We start from the raw sequence: 19,098 nt of genomic DNA on the forward strand, positions 1-19,098 counted from the left end.
GCAGACATCCACTAGCATCTTTAGATGATGAATCACAGATATATACTGTCCCTTTCAAAATTTGTGTCTTTGCCAACTTACATTTTCCAAATGCAGTGCAACAGGCAGACTAACATTTATTACTAAATAAGCTTTTATTTAAATACTTCAAAGAAACCTTAAGGCAGTCAAAAATTTATACACATACAGATATACATAAACATACTACAAACATTCGATGCAACAGCATTCAAAATCTCAGCAGGATTTTTGTGAAAACTACTTTTTCTAAAATTGTTTTAATAATTCAAAAGACCAAAAACAGCCATGATAATCTTAAAAAATAAAGTTGGAGGATTTATCTGAAATCAAGACTTATTACAAATCTGTAGTAATTAAGAAAGTATAGGATGCTGCAGAAAGACAATTACAGAAGAACAGAGTTCAGAGGAATGATTTATCACACTGTATCACTGTAGGGCAATAAGAGAGCAATCATTTCAATAAATGGTGCTGGGAAACTAGATATCCGGGGCGGGGGGGGGGGGGGTGCTGGGGAGTGACCCCCACTACACGCAAAAGTAAACAAAAAAACCCAAACACATTCTAGAAAGAGTAAAAATATAAATCTGAAAGGAGAACGAAAACACTTCTGGAAGATAACATAGGAGATACTATCTTCATGACCTTGTGGTAAGCAAAGATTTCTTGAACAGGATACAGAAAGCAGTATCTGTACCAGAAAATGCTGATCATTTAACTACATTAAAATCAACAATTTCTATTCCTTGGGGCTCTATTAAGTGAGTGGAAGTACAAGTCTGAGAGTGAAGTTATCTGTAAGATACACAACCTGTGAACACTCTCTACCAGACAAACACAACACCACTAAAGAGGATGCCCGAAAGGCGAGTAAATCTTTTCTAAACGTTGCACAACCCAGTAATAATCCAAAAAATGCAAATTAAAGCCACATGGTGAAGTATCACTAAAATAAAAATGACTAGTAATACCAAGTGTTAGCCAAGACATAGAATAAAGAGAACTCTTACACACTGACAGTGTGAATGTAAACTAGCACAAACACTCTGGAAAACTGTTTGGCAGTATCTATGGGAGTCAAATAAACACATTTTCTATGACCCAGAAATTCTACTCCTAGAAATGCTCGCCACACTCACATCCCAAAGATGTATAAAAGAATGTTCAAAGTACATTATTTGCAGCTGCCAAAACTGGAAGTGTGAAAACGTCTACCAATGGCAAAATGAATAAGCAAATTAGGAAAGAATCCTACAGAGGAATACTATACATACAACAAAGAAAAACAACAAAGTAAAAATACACACAAACGTGGCTGAATCTCACAAATATTATTTGAGTAAAAGAAGTCAGGATGAACAGTATATTCTGTATCTTTCCATTTTTGTCAAGTTTAAAAACAAGCAAACCCAACTGATGGCGGTAGATGTCAGCTGTGACCACTGGGCCTGGGGGACAATAGCTGGGAAGGGGCCCAGGGAGTGCTAGCACTATTCTTTCTCATCTGGATGATGACAGAGCAACTATACACACTGTGAAAAAATTCATCAAGATGTACACTTATGATTTGTGCATTCATCTGTACGGATGCTATGCTTATATACAGTATACTTTAAAGATTAAAAGTAAAAAAATCACCATCATATATAAAATAGCCCACAAATGCAAAAAAAAAAAAAAATAGAACAAAATGTTTTTTTTCTACACATACAGAACTGCAAACTGTTAAGTAGAATTTTTTTCTTATGCTGAAATCCTGTTACCCATGTTACACATCTGTTGACATTTCAGAATGCATTTAAAAATATCAGGTATCAAAGTAAGAAAATATGGTAAGAACAAAATATTGGAGATATACTTTCCCTCAAATGAAACAGGTGAACATAATGAATTAGATACCAAAGGAACAAAATTGGCCTAATCAGGATCTTTTCATTGTAGCAAACACAGGGACTAATCTAGACATGAAAATATGCTAAACATAAATGAGGCCTCAAGAAAGTGGGGCAAGCCTTCACTGAAATGTGACACTTGATTATCTGCCCCTCACACCACCTGATTTTTGTTTGGTGTGTACCAGAATCAGCATTAGTGGGAGCATGAATACTGCTGACTTATTGACAAACACTGGTGCCTATTGAGCTTAGTCATGGAAGCCTGGCTTCCAATAAGCCCTCACGTGGAAACCCACTATGTGTACAGATGAAGAGTGTTACTGCTCTCCTCTGGATGAAATGCAAGGCCAGGAAACATGGGGAACTGAGGCCACTCTCCTGCCTGGCCTACAGGGCCAAGGGAAGGCCCCAGATGAACCTCTGTATCCTGTGAAACAGTGCTTCCCTCATGACCCCACCTGACTGAGCCAATCTGGGAGGTTAAAAAAAAAAAAAGAAAAAAGAGCCCTTCCTCTCTCACCTCTTCAGGCTTACCCCTCCCAAAGACACACACCCAGGCAACCTTCTGAAACACAAAAGGGCCATTCTTGGGTGAAGGGTTTACAAGGAGCTAAGGATGCAACCAGACATAGGAGTGTTACTGCACAGACCTCAAACAGCATCACACAGAGAGACACCAGTTCACAGATTGGGATTCTCTTAATTCTGGGGGTTTATGAGACCAAGATTAAGTCAGTCCTCTTTTCTGCCCAACTCTACTTTTTAAAAAAATTTCTTCAACCCCATTATGAGTTTCTTGGAAAACATACTTATTGCTAGCTTCTTCTAAAGATACCTGATGTCAAAACACTCCTTAGGCTCCCATGTCCCCCATATGATTTTGTCAGTTTACTGGGTTAAAACCCTATTATACACAGCACCCACCTCTCCTGGATGATGCTTCTCTACTTTCTGAAAAAATGTTGAAAGTCAGCTATTATTTTGCAAGCTGATGGTCATTTGGGGATCTTCTTTGTAGTATGCATAACCCTTTTAGTTTAATCCCAAATAGGGATGAATCGCTCAGAAAGGCCCAGGCTACATTGTATGACCTCCCCCCCCCGCTGCTGCTGACACACACTGGGCAAGGGCCCCATCAGCTCATCATAAATGGATATAGCACATATCCTGTATATGTTTTGTGAGATAGGGAGGCTCTAGAACAAACTGCCTGTGGAGGGCGGGGTACTGGGAGAGAAGCCACACATTCTTCTACAAGTTACATGCAACTGATGTAATCAGACTTGTAGTTCCTCGAAGCCATGATTTCTTATTTCAATCTCTTATGCCTTCAGAGATGGGACAGAACAGATAGTAAGAAAATTACTGGCTAATTGGCCAGTGGTTACGCTGCAAGTTAAAAGTGCAGGGCTTGCCCCCCAACCACCAAAAAAAAAAAAAAAAAAAAAAAAAAGGAAAAGAAAAAGAAAAAGAAAGAAAAGAAAAAAAAAGAAAAAGAAAATCCTCCTTTGCTCTCTTCAAGTTTTTTCTTTCAGTAGTATTTTTATAGAGGCCTTTGTTCCCCAGACAGCACTTTTACATGCAGTATATATTTTCATCTTCACATAGTCCTGGTAAAGCAAATTATTATTACCCTGATCTTATAGATGAGTAAAATAAGGCTCAGGAAGTTGAAACCCATCAACAAACTGCTAGGAGGAAGCGTAAACAGAATCTCAGGCCACTCTTCTTGTTACACCTCATAGATGACCCTCTCTCCTGCCTCTTGCTTCTTCACCCTTTCTTTTCTTCTGCTCACACTAACACACATCCCTCCCTGTACTGGGGACAGTGTCCTCTTTCCTCTGCCAGGCCAGTGGTGTGGCTGGTGCCAAGAGCCCTTCCTGCTTCATGCTCATGATGGAAGGAAAGCATCTACAGTCCATTTCTAAGTGCCCTCATCTCTATCCCGGCTCTCTCACACTTCTCCCTCCAGACATGCTACAGAAAGGGTGAACGCTGGTGCTCAACTCACTCAAAGGTACAGGCGTTCCTCGGTTCATTCCCAGGAAACGCTATCGTAACACTTTCATCCAACTGGTTTCCATTGGGTAAATCAACACCACCGTGAGCTAGCGACTCATTAACTACTTGAAAGTTTCGATGGGGACATGTTTTATTGGGGTTCCACTGAAAAGCTGTGGTTACAGTGCCACTAAGAGGAATCAGGTGATGGGGAAAAAAAACTAAAATTATTCTAGGTATTTTTAAATATGAAATCATCCTCACGAAGTGCTAATGAAAAGCATCTGAGCTTCTGGATCGCATGAAACAAAACCATGTTTTGCCTTTGCGCTTGCAAAGCTAGCTGATCTAGTTGTAAATAACTGTCATGTCAAAGGAACGTGGAAAAAAGGGTGTCGAAGGGGAAGGCTTCTAGAATAAGTCTATTATGCTGTCTTATCTATATGTTATGTAGTTATTATGTTCATTTCTGATAAGGAAAATGAAGACCTGAGAGGATAATTAACCTGTTCAGAGACGAAAGAGGCAGAGCTAGAAGTAGGTGAGTCTCTCCAATTCCTGAACCATTCTGAAATAGATGGTACTCTACTATACCATCTGTATTTTCCTCCCATCTGTGCATTTCTCCCATCAAGTAAGACAATCTGTCAAGTAAGACAAGCCCAAGAAGTCTAAATGGATTAGAAACTATGAAAAAAGACATTTCTTTTTTTTTTTAACATTTATTTATTTTTGAGACAGAGAGAGACAGAGCATGAACAGGGGAGGGGCAGAGAAAGAGGGAGACACAGAATCGAAAGCAGGCTCCAGGCTCTGAGCCATCAGCCCAGAGCCCGATGCGGGGCTCGAACTCACAGACCGCGAGATCGTGACCTGAGCTGAAGTCGGACGCTTAACCGACTGAGCCACCCAGGCGCCCCGAAAAAAGACATTTCAAATAGGCACATGAGCTATCTCGACCCCTGAATGACCACTCCATAAGCCCTACAGGGCCCTTCCCCAGATGCAGGGCCATCTACAGCAGGTTCGCAGGCACAAACACCATATGCTGGATCCTACATGGTCCAAGGAAGATGTGGTACTTTCTGTCAACTCTATCTTTGGTGTAAAAAGTTTATTTTTGCACTTTTTAAAAACTGCAGTAAGCAGTTTATTTTTCATAAGGAACCTACCACTGTGCTGCCACTTCCTTTCTCCTAATACTTAAAAGACTTCTGGGTCTTCTGCAGCTCTGCAGCTGATCCCAGTGAGTTTGGTTCTGGCTTTTCAAAATAAAGAAGGGGGCAGCACAGCCACCACCACCAACCCGACTAAGGGGGTACGCACCGCTCAAAAGAACACTGCTCTGTGCATACTACCCTCAGCTGTCGTCCTGTGCAGGGCTCTGCACTCACGCTACCCCGTGGAGCTGAGGTCAGCACTCCAAGGACTGGGTGCACGGTACCTTCTGTTCAAGGGCAGTTTATGACTGCCTTCATCGTGCGGGTGGGAAGAACCACGGATCACGAAGAGAACCGACAGAAGTCCTGCCGCGTTCGCGCAGTCTACGACCCTGTGAAAAAGTCAGATGCACTCTCCCTCGCCTGAAAACTAAACCAGAGTATCAAAACTGAGCCAGAACCCCTTTTTTTCCCCAACAAGAACGAGACCTGAACTGGAGCACCAAATTGTGGAGATATCTTTGCTCAATGGGATGTGCTGAACTTCTTAAAAGCCTTTCCGTACACTTCATTCGTGGGGGCAAAGAAATGCTCACTCAAGTGTGCACTTACTTCGGTGCACACACACTCACACCCCTTACCAAAAGTAACTTCTCCTTTGCCAGCTTTGTCAAATAGCTGAAAAGCCACCATGAACAAAGCATCCGGGGCACACAGGACAGATTCAAATGCTACGAATTCTTGAAAGGATATTAATCTGCAACATAAAACAAGCACAAAGCATAAAATCAGTAGCTTGCAGAAAATAAAAGCATACACAAATACACACTGAGGAAAAAAATTAAATGTCACTGTCAAAAAATTAAATTCAAACCTAAACATTTATAAACACTCAGCATTTCCTTTCATATACAGTGGACTGAAATAACAATGTACAGAATCTAAAGAACATGACAGGTTTGAATTATAATTTCAAATGTAAACTGTAGTAGCCAACAACATAGCATTTCTGTTTTCAGGCAAATCATTGGACTCTAGAATTAAAGCTTATTTTAGATTAAGATGTGACTGTGTAGCAGCAAAACAGCACAGCTTTGTCATTCATTGATACCTTTATACACCATGTAAAAATGGTTCACAAAGATTCATTTATTGTCGATACCTACTGACCGCATGTGGATTCAACTAGGGATAACAGGGGTGATGGAATACAAACGGATATGAAATGTGATACCAAGGAACTTCTAGTCTAAGGCACATAACACTAGTCTAGATCTAGAAATAGTATAAAGGGAAGACCAACCTAAGACAGGGACCAATATGATAACAGAATTACGGCAGGAAAGCAAAAAAAAAGCTTTGTAGCAAAAATGGAATATAAGCTGGGCCTTGAAAAATGAGTGAAATTCAGGTGTATAGTAATGGGCACAGAAGGGCAGGCACTCCGTTGGGGGATGCTTACAGAAAAGCAGATGCAAGAAAGCTAGGGCGTGTACCAGGAAAATGGCAAGGAACTGCAGAGCACATGAAAGAAAAGATGGTGAAATGAGATTATAAGTGTCAGGCCAGAGATGGGCATGAAAACAAAAGAAGGGCCTGGTTTTTCTTCTCTAGGAAGCAAGCAGTTATTGAAAGTCTTTGATGGGCTGCCTGGGTGGCTCAGTCGGTTAAGTGTCCAACTTTGGCCCAGGTCATGATCATGCGGTCCGTGAGTTTGAGTCCCACGTTGGGCTATGTGCTGACAGCTCAGAGCCTGAAGCCTGCTTCAGATTATGTGTCTCCCTCTCTCTACCCCTTCCCCGCTCATGCTCTGTCTCTCTCTATCTCTCAAAAATAAGTAAACATTAAAAAAAAGAAAAGAAAAGAAAGAAAGTCTTTGAGCAAGGTCATGACACAATCAAATCTGGTTGTTTGGAACAACATGACAAGTCACAGATGCTGTGCCTTCCAAGGAGTACATGCACCAACAAAAGCGTTTCCAGAAATGTTCTTTGTCACTATTTTGTATTTTAATTGTCCAAATATTCCAATGATACACTGAAATAGTCCAAGTTTCTGGAGGATATAGAGGGAGGAAGAAAATGGAAGCATTTTCCTATGTTTCTCAAAACAATTACTTCTAAACATCTCATAGGGAGAACACATTTTTGTACAAAGTACATGTAACAAAGTTAGCTGTTTCCCAGAATGTCACCTGATTGTAATAATGTCACAAAGAAAGGAAAATCCTATGGAGTGTTCAATATACTATCACTGTCATTCACCACCCAAAACACAACCTTCTGAATGCACGGAAACATTGGGGAACAGCAGGTGTTACAGAGGAATGCATGCCCAGAACACCTTCTCTACCATTCAGTCTGTCTCACTGAGAATCTATGTGCAAGCAAGGCTGGAGTTGGGCCTCAAGGAGCTCACAACCTACTAGGCGAGGGCAAGGCAGTCATGTGCACATATACCCACCAGAATGCACAAGCTGAGGGTCAAGGGTAAAAGAAGAAATAAAGTGTTAGGGGCATAAAAGGAGGAGCAATCCATTCTGCTACAAAACTGGGAAACACCTCATGGAAGTGTGGCCTTTCAAGAAGAGATTTTAAATGTGTGTTTGTTTTTGAGAAAGAGAGAGAGCGCACAGGGAGGGGCAGAGAGAGAGGGAGAGAGAGAATCCCAAGCAGGCTCCACGCTGTCAGCACGGAGCCTGAGGCAGGGCTCAAACCCACAAACCGTGTGATCATGACCTGAGCGAAGATCAAGAGTCGGACAGATGCTTAACCGACCGAGCCACCCAGGTGCCCCTAAAGAAGAAATTTTGAAGTTGAGAAGATCTTAGAGATCATCTACTTCAACCTCCTTATGTTACTTTTGAGGAAACCAGAAGTTAATGACTGTGTGACGGTGAAGCACTTGCGGCATTTGGGCCTAAACAGCAGGCGTCCTGGTCTCCATATGACTGAGATAGAATTCCAGCTGGTAGGGGAAAGTGGAGAGAAGAGTGAAGGGCAGAGAGAGGTGGTTCCACACTGAGGAATAGAGCGGAGCAGAGAACAGAGGTGACAAGAAATGAGGTGTACTGTGGTTAAGGGAAGGCTGCACGTGTTGCCGACCTTGCATCTAACAGGTCGTGAGGAGTGAAGAGTGGCTTGAGCTGTAACGCTGGCCACCTGAGCAGGACCTTAAAGGCCACCTTACAAAATCTTGACTTTTTTGTAAACAGTGAGAAGTCACTGAAGGCTTTGGGAGTTAATAAATACCAAGTTCATATCACAGAAAAGGAATTGGTGTGGAAGATGAATTTCACAGAGGACAAAGACGAGATGCAGGGAGACAGCCTACGAGCTGGGGACAGCAGGGGTGTAAGCCAGAGCTACCATACCAAGACTGAAAAGAGAGGAAAGGCTAGAGAAACGCAGTTGAGGCAGAAATGACAAAACTTCGTGGTGACTGGATGTTGGAGGCTGAGGGCCAGGGAAGAGGTCTAGCTACTCCCAAGACCTCCAACCTGGATAACTGAGTGAGACGATGATACCACCACCAAAGGTAAAGAAGAAGAGAAAAAAATGAAAAAGAGAGAAGGGACTGTGAGCCAGTAAGACCAAATCTGACCATGTTGCATTTGAGGTACCAGTGGGACACTGAACATGGTGTCCAGCAGGAAACCAAAAGGACCGGCGTGAAACTCGGGACAGGAGCTGACAGGAGTTGAACCCCACCACTCAAAATTAATGATGAAGTCCTAACCCCCCGAACCTCAGAATATGCCTTTGCTTGGACGTAGGGTTGTTGCAAATGCAATGAGCGAAGATGAGCTCATACTGGAAGAGGGTGGGCACCTAGTCAGTATGACTGAAATCCACATAAAAAAGGGAGATGTGGACACAGACACGCACACAGGAAAAACACCATGTGAAGATAAAGGGGCAGTGAGCAGATGCTTCTACAAACCAAGGAATACCAGAGATTTCCAACAAACCATTAGACGCTAGGGGATAGGCGTGCAACAGCTAGATGCTCCCTCACGGCCCTGGCAAGAAACCACGCTTGCTGACACCCTGGATCCCAGCCTCAGAACTGTGACACAGTAAATGTACTACTGTGTTTTAAGTCATCTCATTTGTGGTACTTTGTTACAGCAGCCCTAGAGAACCAACACAGGGGCCAAGATTGGAAACACAGATCTGGGAGGTTTTAAACAAAGGCTACTTAAGGCTGTGAATGAAACTGTCCAGAAGCATCTCCATCCGGAGGCACACTCAGCATCCTCTACGACGCGGCCGCAGCAGAGAGGGGAAGGTGTCTCTGGGCTACTTGCTTCTCACCGCCACTCCAACCCCAGGGCTCCTCCGAGCAGGTACCAACAACCACACAGCCACAGTGCTCCCCAGTTTAACTTGCTGGCAGTTTGTCAAGGCAGAAAACAATCCTATTTGCTCAATTATCCTTGCACAGACGTTAGGTTAATTAAAAACGAATTGAGCAGTGTGTTCTCCAGAAAAGAGGCACTTTTTTTTTTTTTTTTAATTTAATGGTCTGAAGAAAGAAAGGCTTAAATACAATAAAAAGAGCATCTTTCCTCTCTCTAAATGGTTTGAGAAACCTGAACATTATCTATGTGGGTGAACAAATCCTTGTCTGGCAGTGTCAATGTGGTTTCATAACCATATCTGGCCAATGAATACTCTGGTATTTTAGGCATGTTACAGATACCAAAAAGGTATGTAATTTGGTAATCCTGTTAGATACAAGTATTACACATCTATGTAGGAGGTATACAGATGAACCATGAAATCATAATGTCTTACCGTTCAGCAAGATCATTTTGGATTTTCAAGGTAATCTGACTAGAAGGCTATCAGAATAATTACATAGTACTATATATTCATTTGCAGCATGCTATTTAAACACACACACACATGCACACACATATTTCATATAAACAGTACTTCGGTCTTGCTTTACAGATTTAATGGGTATTAGTGTAAATTACAACAAAGAATACAAGCTTAATCAAGTTCAGACCTGGCTGGTGAGCTCACTTGGTTCCTTTTCCACCCAAAACTTCTCTGACAACACCAGATGCCCTCAAAAATAAATCACACAACTTTGATGACCGTGGTTCCATGACTGTGTCCGTGGGACAGTGTCTGACACCAGTGTTCACCTGCAGCAACTGATAGTGCGACGTGGGTCAGCGAAGAGAAGCAAACCCACAAGTCACTTTTTTCACAGGCCTACAACCACTCAGATGAGGGAGGAGTAGGTTTCTACTCCATTTCCTGGCTCCAGAGATTTTTTTAAGTAAGTCGTTTTGTGTTCAAACCACTAGAGCCATCATTCTCTTTACTCTAAAGCCATTTTTAACAGCAGCAACTTTACAACTCCTTGAAAGTCCAGGTAAAGTAGCCCAAACACCACATACTACAACCAAATACAGAGCCAAGGAGAAGAGGGATTAAGAGTAGACTGCATCAGTACGCTGTGCTTAGGGCTGTGTAAGACGACACAACTATACACACAGAAAGATACTAGAAGGACACGTACCAAAATGATGCCTGAGTGTCCTTACAGTGGCATAACTTTAGGTCTCCTCCTCTCAGCTTTGCAAGGAATAGCTCTCAGCCTGAAGACACTTAAAATATAGAGAATACCATGATATTATGGGGAAAAGTGGCAAGTAACAGAAGCGGAGATAAATTACTTAGCAATTCAGAGGAAGGAGAGATTATTATCACACTGAGAGGAAAGTGATGGAGAATGTCAGTAAAATCACGTGACATCAGAGGGAAGATATGACCAAGTGGACATGTACCTTTGGTCTTGCAGGAGATGTAAGACGGGCTAGAGGAGAGATGGGAGGTGGGAGAAGGACAGGCTGGCAAATGCAATGAGGCATCAGTGCCTCCTCTATGTGCTGAGCAGAGGCTAGTACTGGGAATACACGGGGGAAAAGTGCACCCCCTGCCCCCCAAGAACTGACGGCCCAGGGGCAGATGGCAAGCCAGGAACCAAGGAAGGAGGGCTGGAGGGAAGAGCCACTAGAAGTGCAAGGTCACTGGGGTAAGGACAGGTGCAGTGGTGCTTAGTAACATGACTTTGTGCTTCAAACCATAATCTGGCAGTGCTGGAAGGAGAAGAGTGTGCAGTTGGGGAGACATGTTGGTTGAACCCAGGGAAGAACCATGAAGACCTAAAGGGAAGGAAGGGCTCCTTACAACTAGGGCATGCGAGTATATGGTGCCACACCCTCAGGACAGGGCAATCTGACAACACAGCAACAGTCTTAAAAACGCCCACACTCTTTGACCCCACAAATGAAGGTGTACAAACTTATGTACAGGGATGTCCAAGTGGCATTGTTGACAGTGCAAAAAGTGAAAACAACCTCAATATGCAAAAATATGTGACTGATTACATAAAGGAACATCCATATATAGAATACTATCCAACCACTATAATTGCTACATACACAAATTCACATTAGGTAAAAAATTGGTTATACAAATGTATCTAAAAAACAATCCCATTTTGTTAAAAATGGACAAAAATAATACTTTATACACATACACAAAAGTGTGAAGGATGTATGCCAAAGTATTAACAGTGGTTCTCTCTAGGTAGTTAAAATATTAGAAATTTAGGGTTTTTCTCTTTTTGCTTGCCCATATTTTCTACTCTTTTCAGTAATACACATACTGAATTACTTTTGTAATAAGAGAAAAATTAAAATTTATATGGAACCAAACATCAAGGATTTAATAAACTTAGGTAGTGGCAGAAGGCCTGAATAAGGGACGGGGGTGTTTGGAGGGGGGTACTGAAAAAAGAAACAAATGATGGAAAGAGTCACACTAACTGGCCATCTGAGGTGGACAACCCAGTTTCTCTCTTCCTCCTGCTGTTGCTTATTCTCGCTCAGCAGCAGCTTATGCCCCATGCGGTCCCTTTCATCTCCTGCCTGGCTCCCACCTCCAGGCCAACTCTGTGGCTAGGAAAATTTAAGCAACTGCACATAAGGATCTGATCTGTTCAGCTTTCAGGAAGTTTGGATGTAGACAATGCACCATATCAAAATCCAATTACCACTTTTACTTAAGGTTCCTAACCACAAGAGTGCTTCGCAAAAATAACTTCTCCTTATAACCCTCTTCCGTGTGTTACAACAGAAGCCAAACGATTGTCCAGGATTAATGGCAGAGATAAAAGTAAAATCGAACTCCCAAAAACTGGGTCCCAACCACCAGACCACCCAGGTTCAAGTATCTGAGAATGTCGAGGGGGGGAAAAAAAACAAACACAGAACTCGGCTTTCCTGAGATCTCCAGTTGAGCAAAAGAGTTTTGGCCTCTATCATTTTAACATCTTTAATAGCTTTGGGGGTTTTCCACCTCCTTATCTCCCTCCCAAATGCCTTGCAAATATACATTGTTCAGGCCACCAAGCAAATATGTTCCCTGCACCTTCTATATACCAGGCAAGCCTCTAGGCACTAAGGACACCATGAAAATGAAGAAGATGGACAGAATCCACATCTCAAGGATTTCCACTGTAGTGGAGAAGGCAGGCAATGAGCACAAATATACATACGTAAAAATAAGATGATTCATAATCAGCTAACTTCTGTGTAGAAGATAAAAGAAATGCTTTAAAGCAGTGCTTCTCAGCCCCAGAGAGCCTATTTAATTGGTCTTAGGAGGGACCTGAGCAGTCATTTTTTTTTTTTTTCAACCTTCCCAAGTATAGCCAAGCTTGAGAATGATATGGATGGGACATGGGCTATCTGCCTATGTGGCCGGCAAATGCCTCTTGGGAGATGGCAGTAAGTCTCAATGATGAGGAGAAAGCACTGGGAAGATATGGAGCAAGAGTATTTGGGACAGAAGAACCTCGGTGAGAGGCTAGCCCTAAGACAGGCCAACCTTGGCAAGACCCATGGGGCAGGGAACCACCAGAGGGCTGGAGACAGGGGAGGAGGGAAGCTTAAGGGAGACGGGGATGAGGGAGTGCGTTAAGCATACGAGGCTATGTGGATTTCAATGCAAGCATGCATGGGGGACAGCCACTGTTGGAGGGCTTTATGCCCAGCAGTGATGGGACTGCATGGAAAGAACACTCAGGATACTGAGGAACACGGATTGCAGGGAGAAGAAGTGAGCCCAGTCCCCAGTGGCTGCAGCAGGCTAGGCCTAAAGCTTAGCAGGAGAGAGAACAGAATGGAAAAGGTTCAAATCCAGGCTCTGTCCAAGAAGTCACAGCACACAACTTATAAAGCCCAGGGGCAAATCAGGCACCACCACCCCCACCCCCCTCCCACCCCCCTCCCCACCCCGGAAGCCCAGTGGCCTGTGGATGCAGAGATTATGGCAACCAGAGGCACAAACTCTGAGGCCCTGTAGTTACAGAGGATATGAAAACTCCTAGTTAGGCAGATGATGGATTTTACGTCCTAAAATCATCAGTAGTAAAGTGGAAAAAGGCCCAAGTTCTACTTCTTCCTTTGCCTAAGTGGCTGAATGATCTTGCTGGACAAGTTGGAGCAGATCTCCTCTCCTGATCTATGAGGGAGGATCTATCCAATGCATTTCAGTCTACTATCCCATTTTCTTCCAGCACTGGCCTTGGCATTGCCAGGAGTATATGTGTCCAGAGGCCAGCTGGGCTCCTCAGCTCTACATGCACTTGGGTTCAAACCTCACTGCAGCATTTGCCAAGGGGCTATTTAAATTCATTGGCTCCAATGAAATCTGGCAGACTGAATATTGTTCAAACAAGCATGCTACTGCCTGGCTTTGAAAACCTATTAAAGATTTTATTAGCAACTTTACTGTATTGTTATCACAAGTTTAGCCTATAAATATCACCTCTGCATAGATCACTGCCTCTATATTGCCAAACGTAGATAAATATCATAGGCCCTCCCTTGTAATTGTGACCTTGACTCAGTAAGTGATAAGCCCATACTTCCAGATCTACCTGTCTGTCCATGCCTTGCAGTTCACTCCAAACAGCGCTGGGCTACCCAAAGCTGCCTGTGCCAACTACTGGGACTTATAGAGGGCATTCTTATACCTCCAACATCTCCTTCCTTATCAGAGGGATCAAACATATTTAACAGGTATGACTCACCCCCATTCTACTTTTTGTTAATAGTTCACTGAACTACACACTCAAAAATGTCTCTCACCTATACACATTCTATACCCCATTCCTTCTTCTCCCCTTTGTTAAATACTACTATTCACTCCCCAATGACCTCAGGAGAATATGTCATGTCCTGTCACCTCTCCAACCTTTTAAACCTTGAGTCATAAAAAAGTTCTGATCACGGCCAATGCCCACAAGAGTAGTACTGGATCAAGGAAAAGAATGCCCCCAGAGACAAATCATGTTCTCTATCCTTGTAAGGCTCTAGACAAATATCCTGTTCATTCTTAAATGCTAATAAGCATTGGGGCGGGGGGGACCTAAAAAGCTATCTTATATGACATTGCTTCCATTTTGTCTAATAACCAATATTGACAGAATTTAATAATGTGCACAGCATAAATATCCTGTATCTTAATTACATCATGGGGTATACAGCATTTTGAGATGTACCCAAAGATTCGTATTTCTTTTAAAAGGATAAGTGTATTAAGTTTAAAAAAAAAACATAAACAAGTCATTTTAAATTGGAGGTTGCCTTAAAGGAGGAAAAGAATTAAAAGGGAATAGAAAGACCACTCGTTTAAAAGAAAAAAAGGGAGAGGGCACCTGGGTGGCTCAGTTGGTTGAGCGTCAGACTTTGGCTCAGGTCATGATCTCGTGGTCCGTGAGTTTGAGCCCCGCGTCGGGCTCTGTGATGACAGCTCAGAGCCTGGAGGCTCCTTCGGATTCTGTGTCTCTCTCTCTCCCTCTACCCCTCCCCCACTCATGCTCTGCCTCTGTCTCAAAAATCAATAAACATTAAAAAACAATTTTTTTAAAGGGAGGGGGGAAGTAGTTTTAAACCACAATGGAAAATTCACTTAGGTAAGCAAAATAGATTGAAAACATATTTGTATTTCCTAGATCTTCCTTTGTTCTTCTAAGGCTGGATGAGAAGGCTTCAACTTCATTAACATGCTAAATGAAGAAGGACAATGGGGATATAAGCTTTAGGTAAGAAATCAGGACCTGAAATGCGAGTGGGCACCAAATTTGTTCACTAGCATTTTTTAAGTGACCGCTATACACACTGGCTATCACTCTGCATAAAGCAGCAGGTTAGTTGTTTGGTTGCCACGGAGTAACCAGGTGGTTTAAACGCTTCCAGTAGAGCACACACTGTGGAACCCTTTACTTATCTGACTTGAGTCTTCAGTTTGATTGTTCCTTTGGTTCAGAGCTGAAAAGCACAAAAGGTACCTTCCACTCAAGAGATTGTGTGAGTACTTAAAAAGCCCGGAAGACAGACTGAAGAACAGAATTTTCTCATGAACGCTTTTAGCAGATGCCCATATTAACTATGGGTGTTTCTCTGCTTATATAGCATTTGAAAACACCAAATATCGACTGAGTTAAATGATTTTTTAATTGGGACACAACGCCTCTCCCAGTGTACTCTTCTGCATCTTTGAAGCCAGGTAATGATGATTACAGTGATGTCTGAAAACAAATAAGCACCTAAGCACAGACACACGGGAAGTGACAAGAGCAAATGTGCTACTTTCTTGCGTCTGCCAACGACAATTCCTGGTTCATCTATTAAAAAAAAAATCAAAAATAAGCAGTAAACTAAATTTTTACAAAACACATGAAATTAAGTTTTACTGTTCCTTTTCAGGGAACATTATCGATTACTCAGAAGTATTTTAACTTTTTTTTCCCTTCAACTGTAAGTCTTACATTATGGATACACACGAAAACCTTCTTCGATGTGATGACATAAGCGTTTGGCAAAGCAAAAATTAAGTGACTGAAATAGCCTTTATCATATTTTAAGAAATAAAATTATTCATGCTGTGGGCAAGAAGAAATAAAGTACACAGGCTTGAGCCCAAATATCACACACACAAAAAAGCCAACATTAATATTTGCTGTGCCAGCTGAATTCAAATTAACCCAATTTTACATGTTAATTAAACCAGCTATTTTCTTCTTATTGTATTTTTGCTTCTTAAATAGTAGAGTCTACAAGTGATTCCCAACAGACTTGTTCCAACAACAATGACGTATTCATTTACTTCTATTATGACCGTACAATACAGTAACTGAGCAGTAATTTTTCACAGTCAATTACATGTGTGGCTCTTTATGCTTAAAGATGCTGAAATAATGTGAACTATAGAGCCATATGCCTGCATCTTTAGTGTGCCTGAGGCAGTTGCCTGGGTAACACATTTTCTCTTCGGTTTAGCATAACCCTTCATTGAATATCATTAGGTGTCATTAAATAGCAAACATTAACATGAACTTCAATACACTACTTAGATAGAGTCATTTTACCCATGTAAACAAGTGCTCCATCATTTATAAGAAGCTTAAAATAGATTATGATTTTCTGTATTTAAGACGACGAAAAAGAAAAAAACAATGCCCACGTGTTGATTCCAAATTGAATTTGCAGAAATTTCTGATAACATAGGAGAATTCAGACCAAGTTTCAGGGATAACACTTCTTATAATATTCAATGTAAGCAAAGAAGGATTGGGTTTTTTACTCAAAGTTTACTTTAAATTTACTCAAAGTTGCAAAATAATTCCAGCACTTGCATCTCAGATCATAAGACTTTTACTGTTTTCTGACAAGGTGGGGAGAAGACACCCCACCATTAATTTAGAGGATAAGGTACTTAAAAATCAAGGCATGTAGCAATAAATAGAAAGTATGGGAGACATTATGCATTATCTAAAATATCTTAAATATTGAAAAGTTACTAATGTGTTCCATAGCTCGGATATGGCAATATGCAGTTTATACAGAGTTTTTCAGAGCCAACGGCTTCCATCAAGAGTAGCCACCATCCCCAATAATCTGCATCAGCCCTCCATCCTATGCCACTCCACACAAACACCCATGTCTAAGAAACACAATGTGCGGGGCGCCTGGGTGCCTCAGTCGATTAAGTGTCCAACTTTGGCTCAGGTCATGATCTCACAGCTGGTGAGTTCAAGCCCTACACTGGGCTCTCTACTGTCAGCACAGAGCCCACTACAGATCCTCTGCACCCCTCATCGCCCCCCCACCCGCCACTCACACATGCTCTCTCTCTCAAAAATAAACATTAAAAAAAAAGCAAAACAATGCGCTTGCTTTACAAACACAGTCTCCACACTTAGAACTTCCCCACACACCTTTCCGTTCCAAAACAGCAGACTTCTGATTTTTCTGAGGCATGCGGTAATTCTATGTAAGTCTAAAATTTCAGTCAAAAAGCAATTACAGTTTGTCCTCTATCACCTGCATTACAAAGGGCCTCCAAATATTCAATGTTAATTTTAAAGGGCATGCACAAAATGGAAACAAGTCATCAAAGGGCACAGCCATCTCCGATATACTTTCTCACCTTTCCCAGTATAGGAGGAAGGCAGGCTTCAAAGGCCTGGAAAGGAAGTAGGGGATGGGGTTCAAGACCGACCAGGGTGGAGATCAAGAGTGTTCAAGGCTCAGGAGTGAGCTGCAAAGCTGTCAGGTCAACCTAAGAGTACCTAAAAAGAAAGCTCTGCCAAGAACAAATGAGTTCTTGGTAATGGGGATGGAGATCCCAGATACAACTAGGATGATGAGCTGAGATCTTTTTTTTCTCCCTCCCACATCTGTTTTCTAATCCACAACAAGGAAGAAATGGCCACACAAAATGCAATGACTTAGCCTCAGGTACCAAGCTTCCCCTTCCACTATTCCACGAATATTCATGTAGCTGCTTGAATAAAATCTTAATCACCATGTTCAGTCCACAGGCTGAGATGTGGTCAGAAAACACACACACACACACACACACACACACACACATATATATGATATTATATCAAATAATATATGAGCACCAAATGAGCTCCAAATGGTGCTCATCAAATATATATATATATATATATATATATATATATTTGATATTAAATGTATATTCCATTTTCGTTTTAGCACTCTGCTCTAAAATGAGGTAAATCATGAGAAACAAATTGATAGCCCCAATCAATCTTTAAGTCGAACATTTCCAAGGATATACTGGGATCAGCAGAGATTCAGTCACATCACTGAAGCCTCTATGAGAATTTATGTTCTTAACGATTATCTAAGACACTCTAGGGTTTCAAATAAAATTTTTAAATTAAAACTAAATTGTATAAACTGCCATTATTGCAAAAAGTAGCCTGATCACTTCAGAAATGTTACTGAGAATTGAAACAAAAATTGATTTCTGCTCCTAACAGTTGAAGTGATGTTTCTGGATTTTACCCCAAATCCACAATATACAAAATGCTATTTCCATCCTTATCCCCAGTAAAGATTAATTAAAATTCTACTACATGAACAAAATTTGCTTGCCTAAGAACTGGTAAAGGTCTAGAAAAGAAAAAAGAAATTTTTCATATTTAATTGTATTTTGCTACACAAATAAACACGAACAAAATATAATGAATTCACCTGTTAACACAGGCCACCCACAAATGTAGATTCTCATGAAAAGAACCAAAAGCATTTATTATAACTGCTTGAGCCTGGTCTACATAGGTTTACATTTTATTTTATTCTCTGGAAGAACCTATATAAATGTTGAAAACAGGTAAGAAAGGAAAAATTTTCTGCCCATCAGGTTGCCCCATCCTATTCCACACTATCTCTGTATTCATTAACAAGTCCTATTTCTAAAGGTCTCCTCACAATACCAAGCTTTTTTAAAAGCAGACAATTACAACACAGAATAGCGATTGTAAAGAGTAATCAAAATTAGAAACTGTTGGGAGTACTTTATATTTTTGCAAAAGCAAATTAAGCTATAAGACTTTTGAGGCGCTTTTGCTTTTTCTGGCTATAATTATTGCTAATTGTGGAAAAGCAACAT

At 41.5% G+C, this 19,098-nt stretch overlaps 1 protein-coding gene across 5 annotated transcripts in view; it reads right to left on the reverse strand.

Annotated features, from left to right (window-relative positions):
- SLC25A13 (solute carrier family 25 member 13) overlaps nucleotides 1-19,098 on the reverse strand; it is a 183,931-nt gene that overhangs the window by 108,249 nt on the left and 56,584 nt on the right. For 4 of the 5 annotated variants that reach the window (XM_078442205.2, XM_078442225.2, XM_078442213.2 and 1 more), the window contains one exon: nucleotides 5,722-5,837. The exons of the other annotated variant lie outside the window; for it this stretch is intronic. In XM_078442205.2, coding sequence (XP_078298331.1) covers nucleotides 5,722-5,837 — 116 coding nt within the window. The remainder of the gene's footprint in view (nucleotides 1-5,721; nucleotides 5,838-19,098) is intronic. 5 annotated transcript variants of the gene reach the window in all.

The sequence above is a fragment of the Panthera onca genome, chromosome A2 (assembly GCF_046562875.1).
Source record: "Panthera onca isolate mPanOnc1 chromosome A2, mPanOnc1 haplotype 2, whole genome shotgun sequence".
In the NCBI taxonomy this organism is placed as follows: domain Eukaryota; kingdom Metazoa; phylum Chordata; class Mammalia; order Carnivora; family Felidae; genus Panthera; species Panthera onca.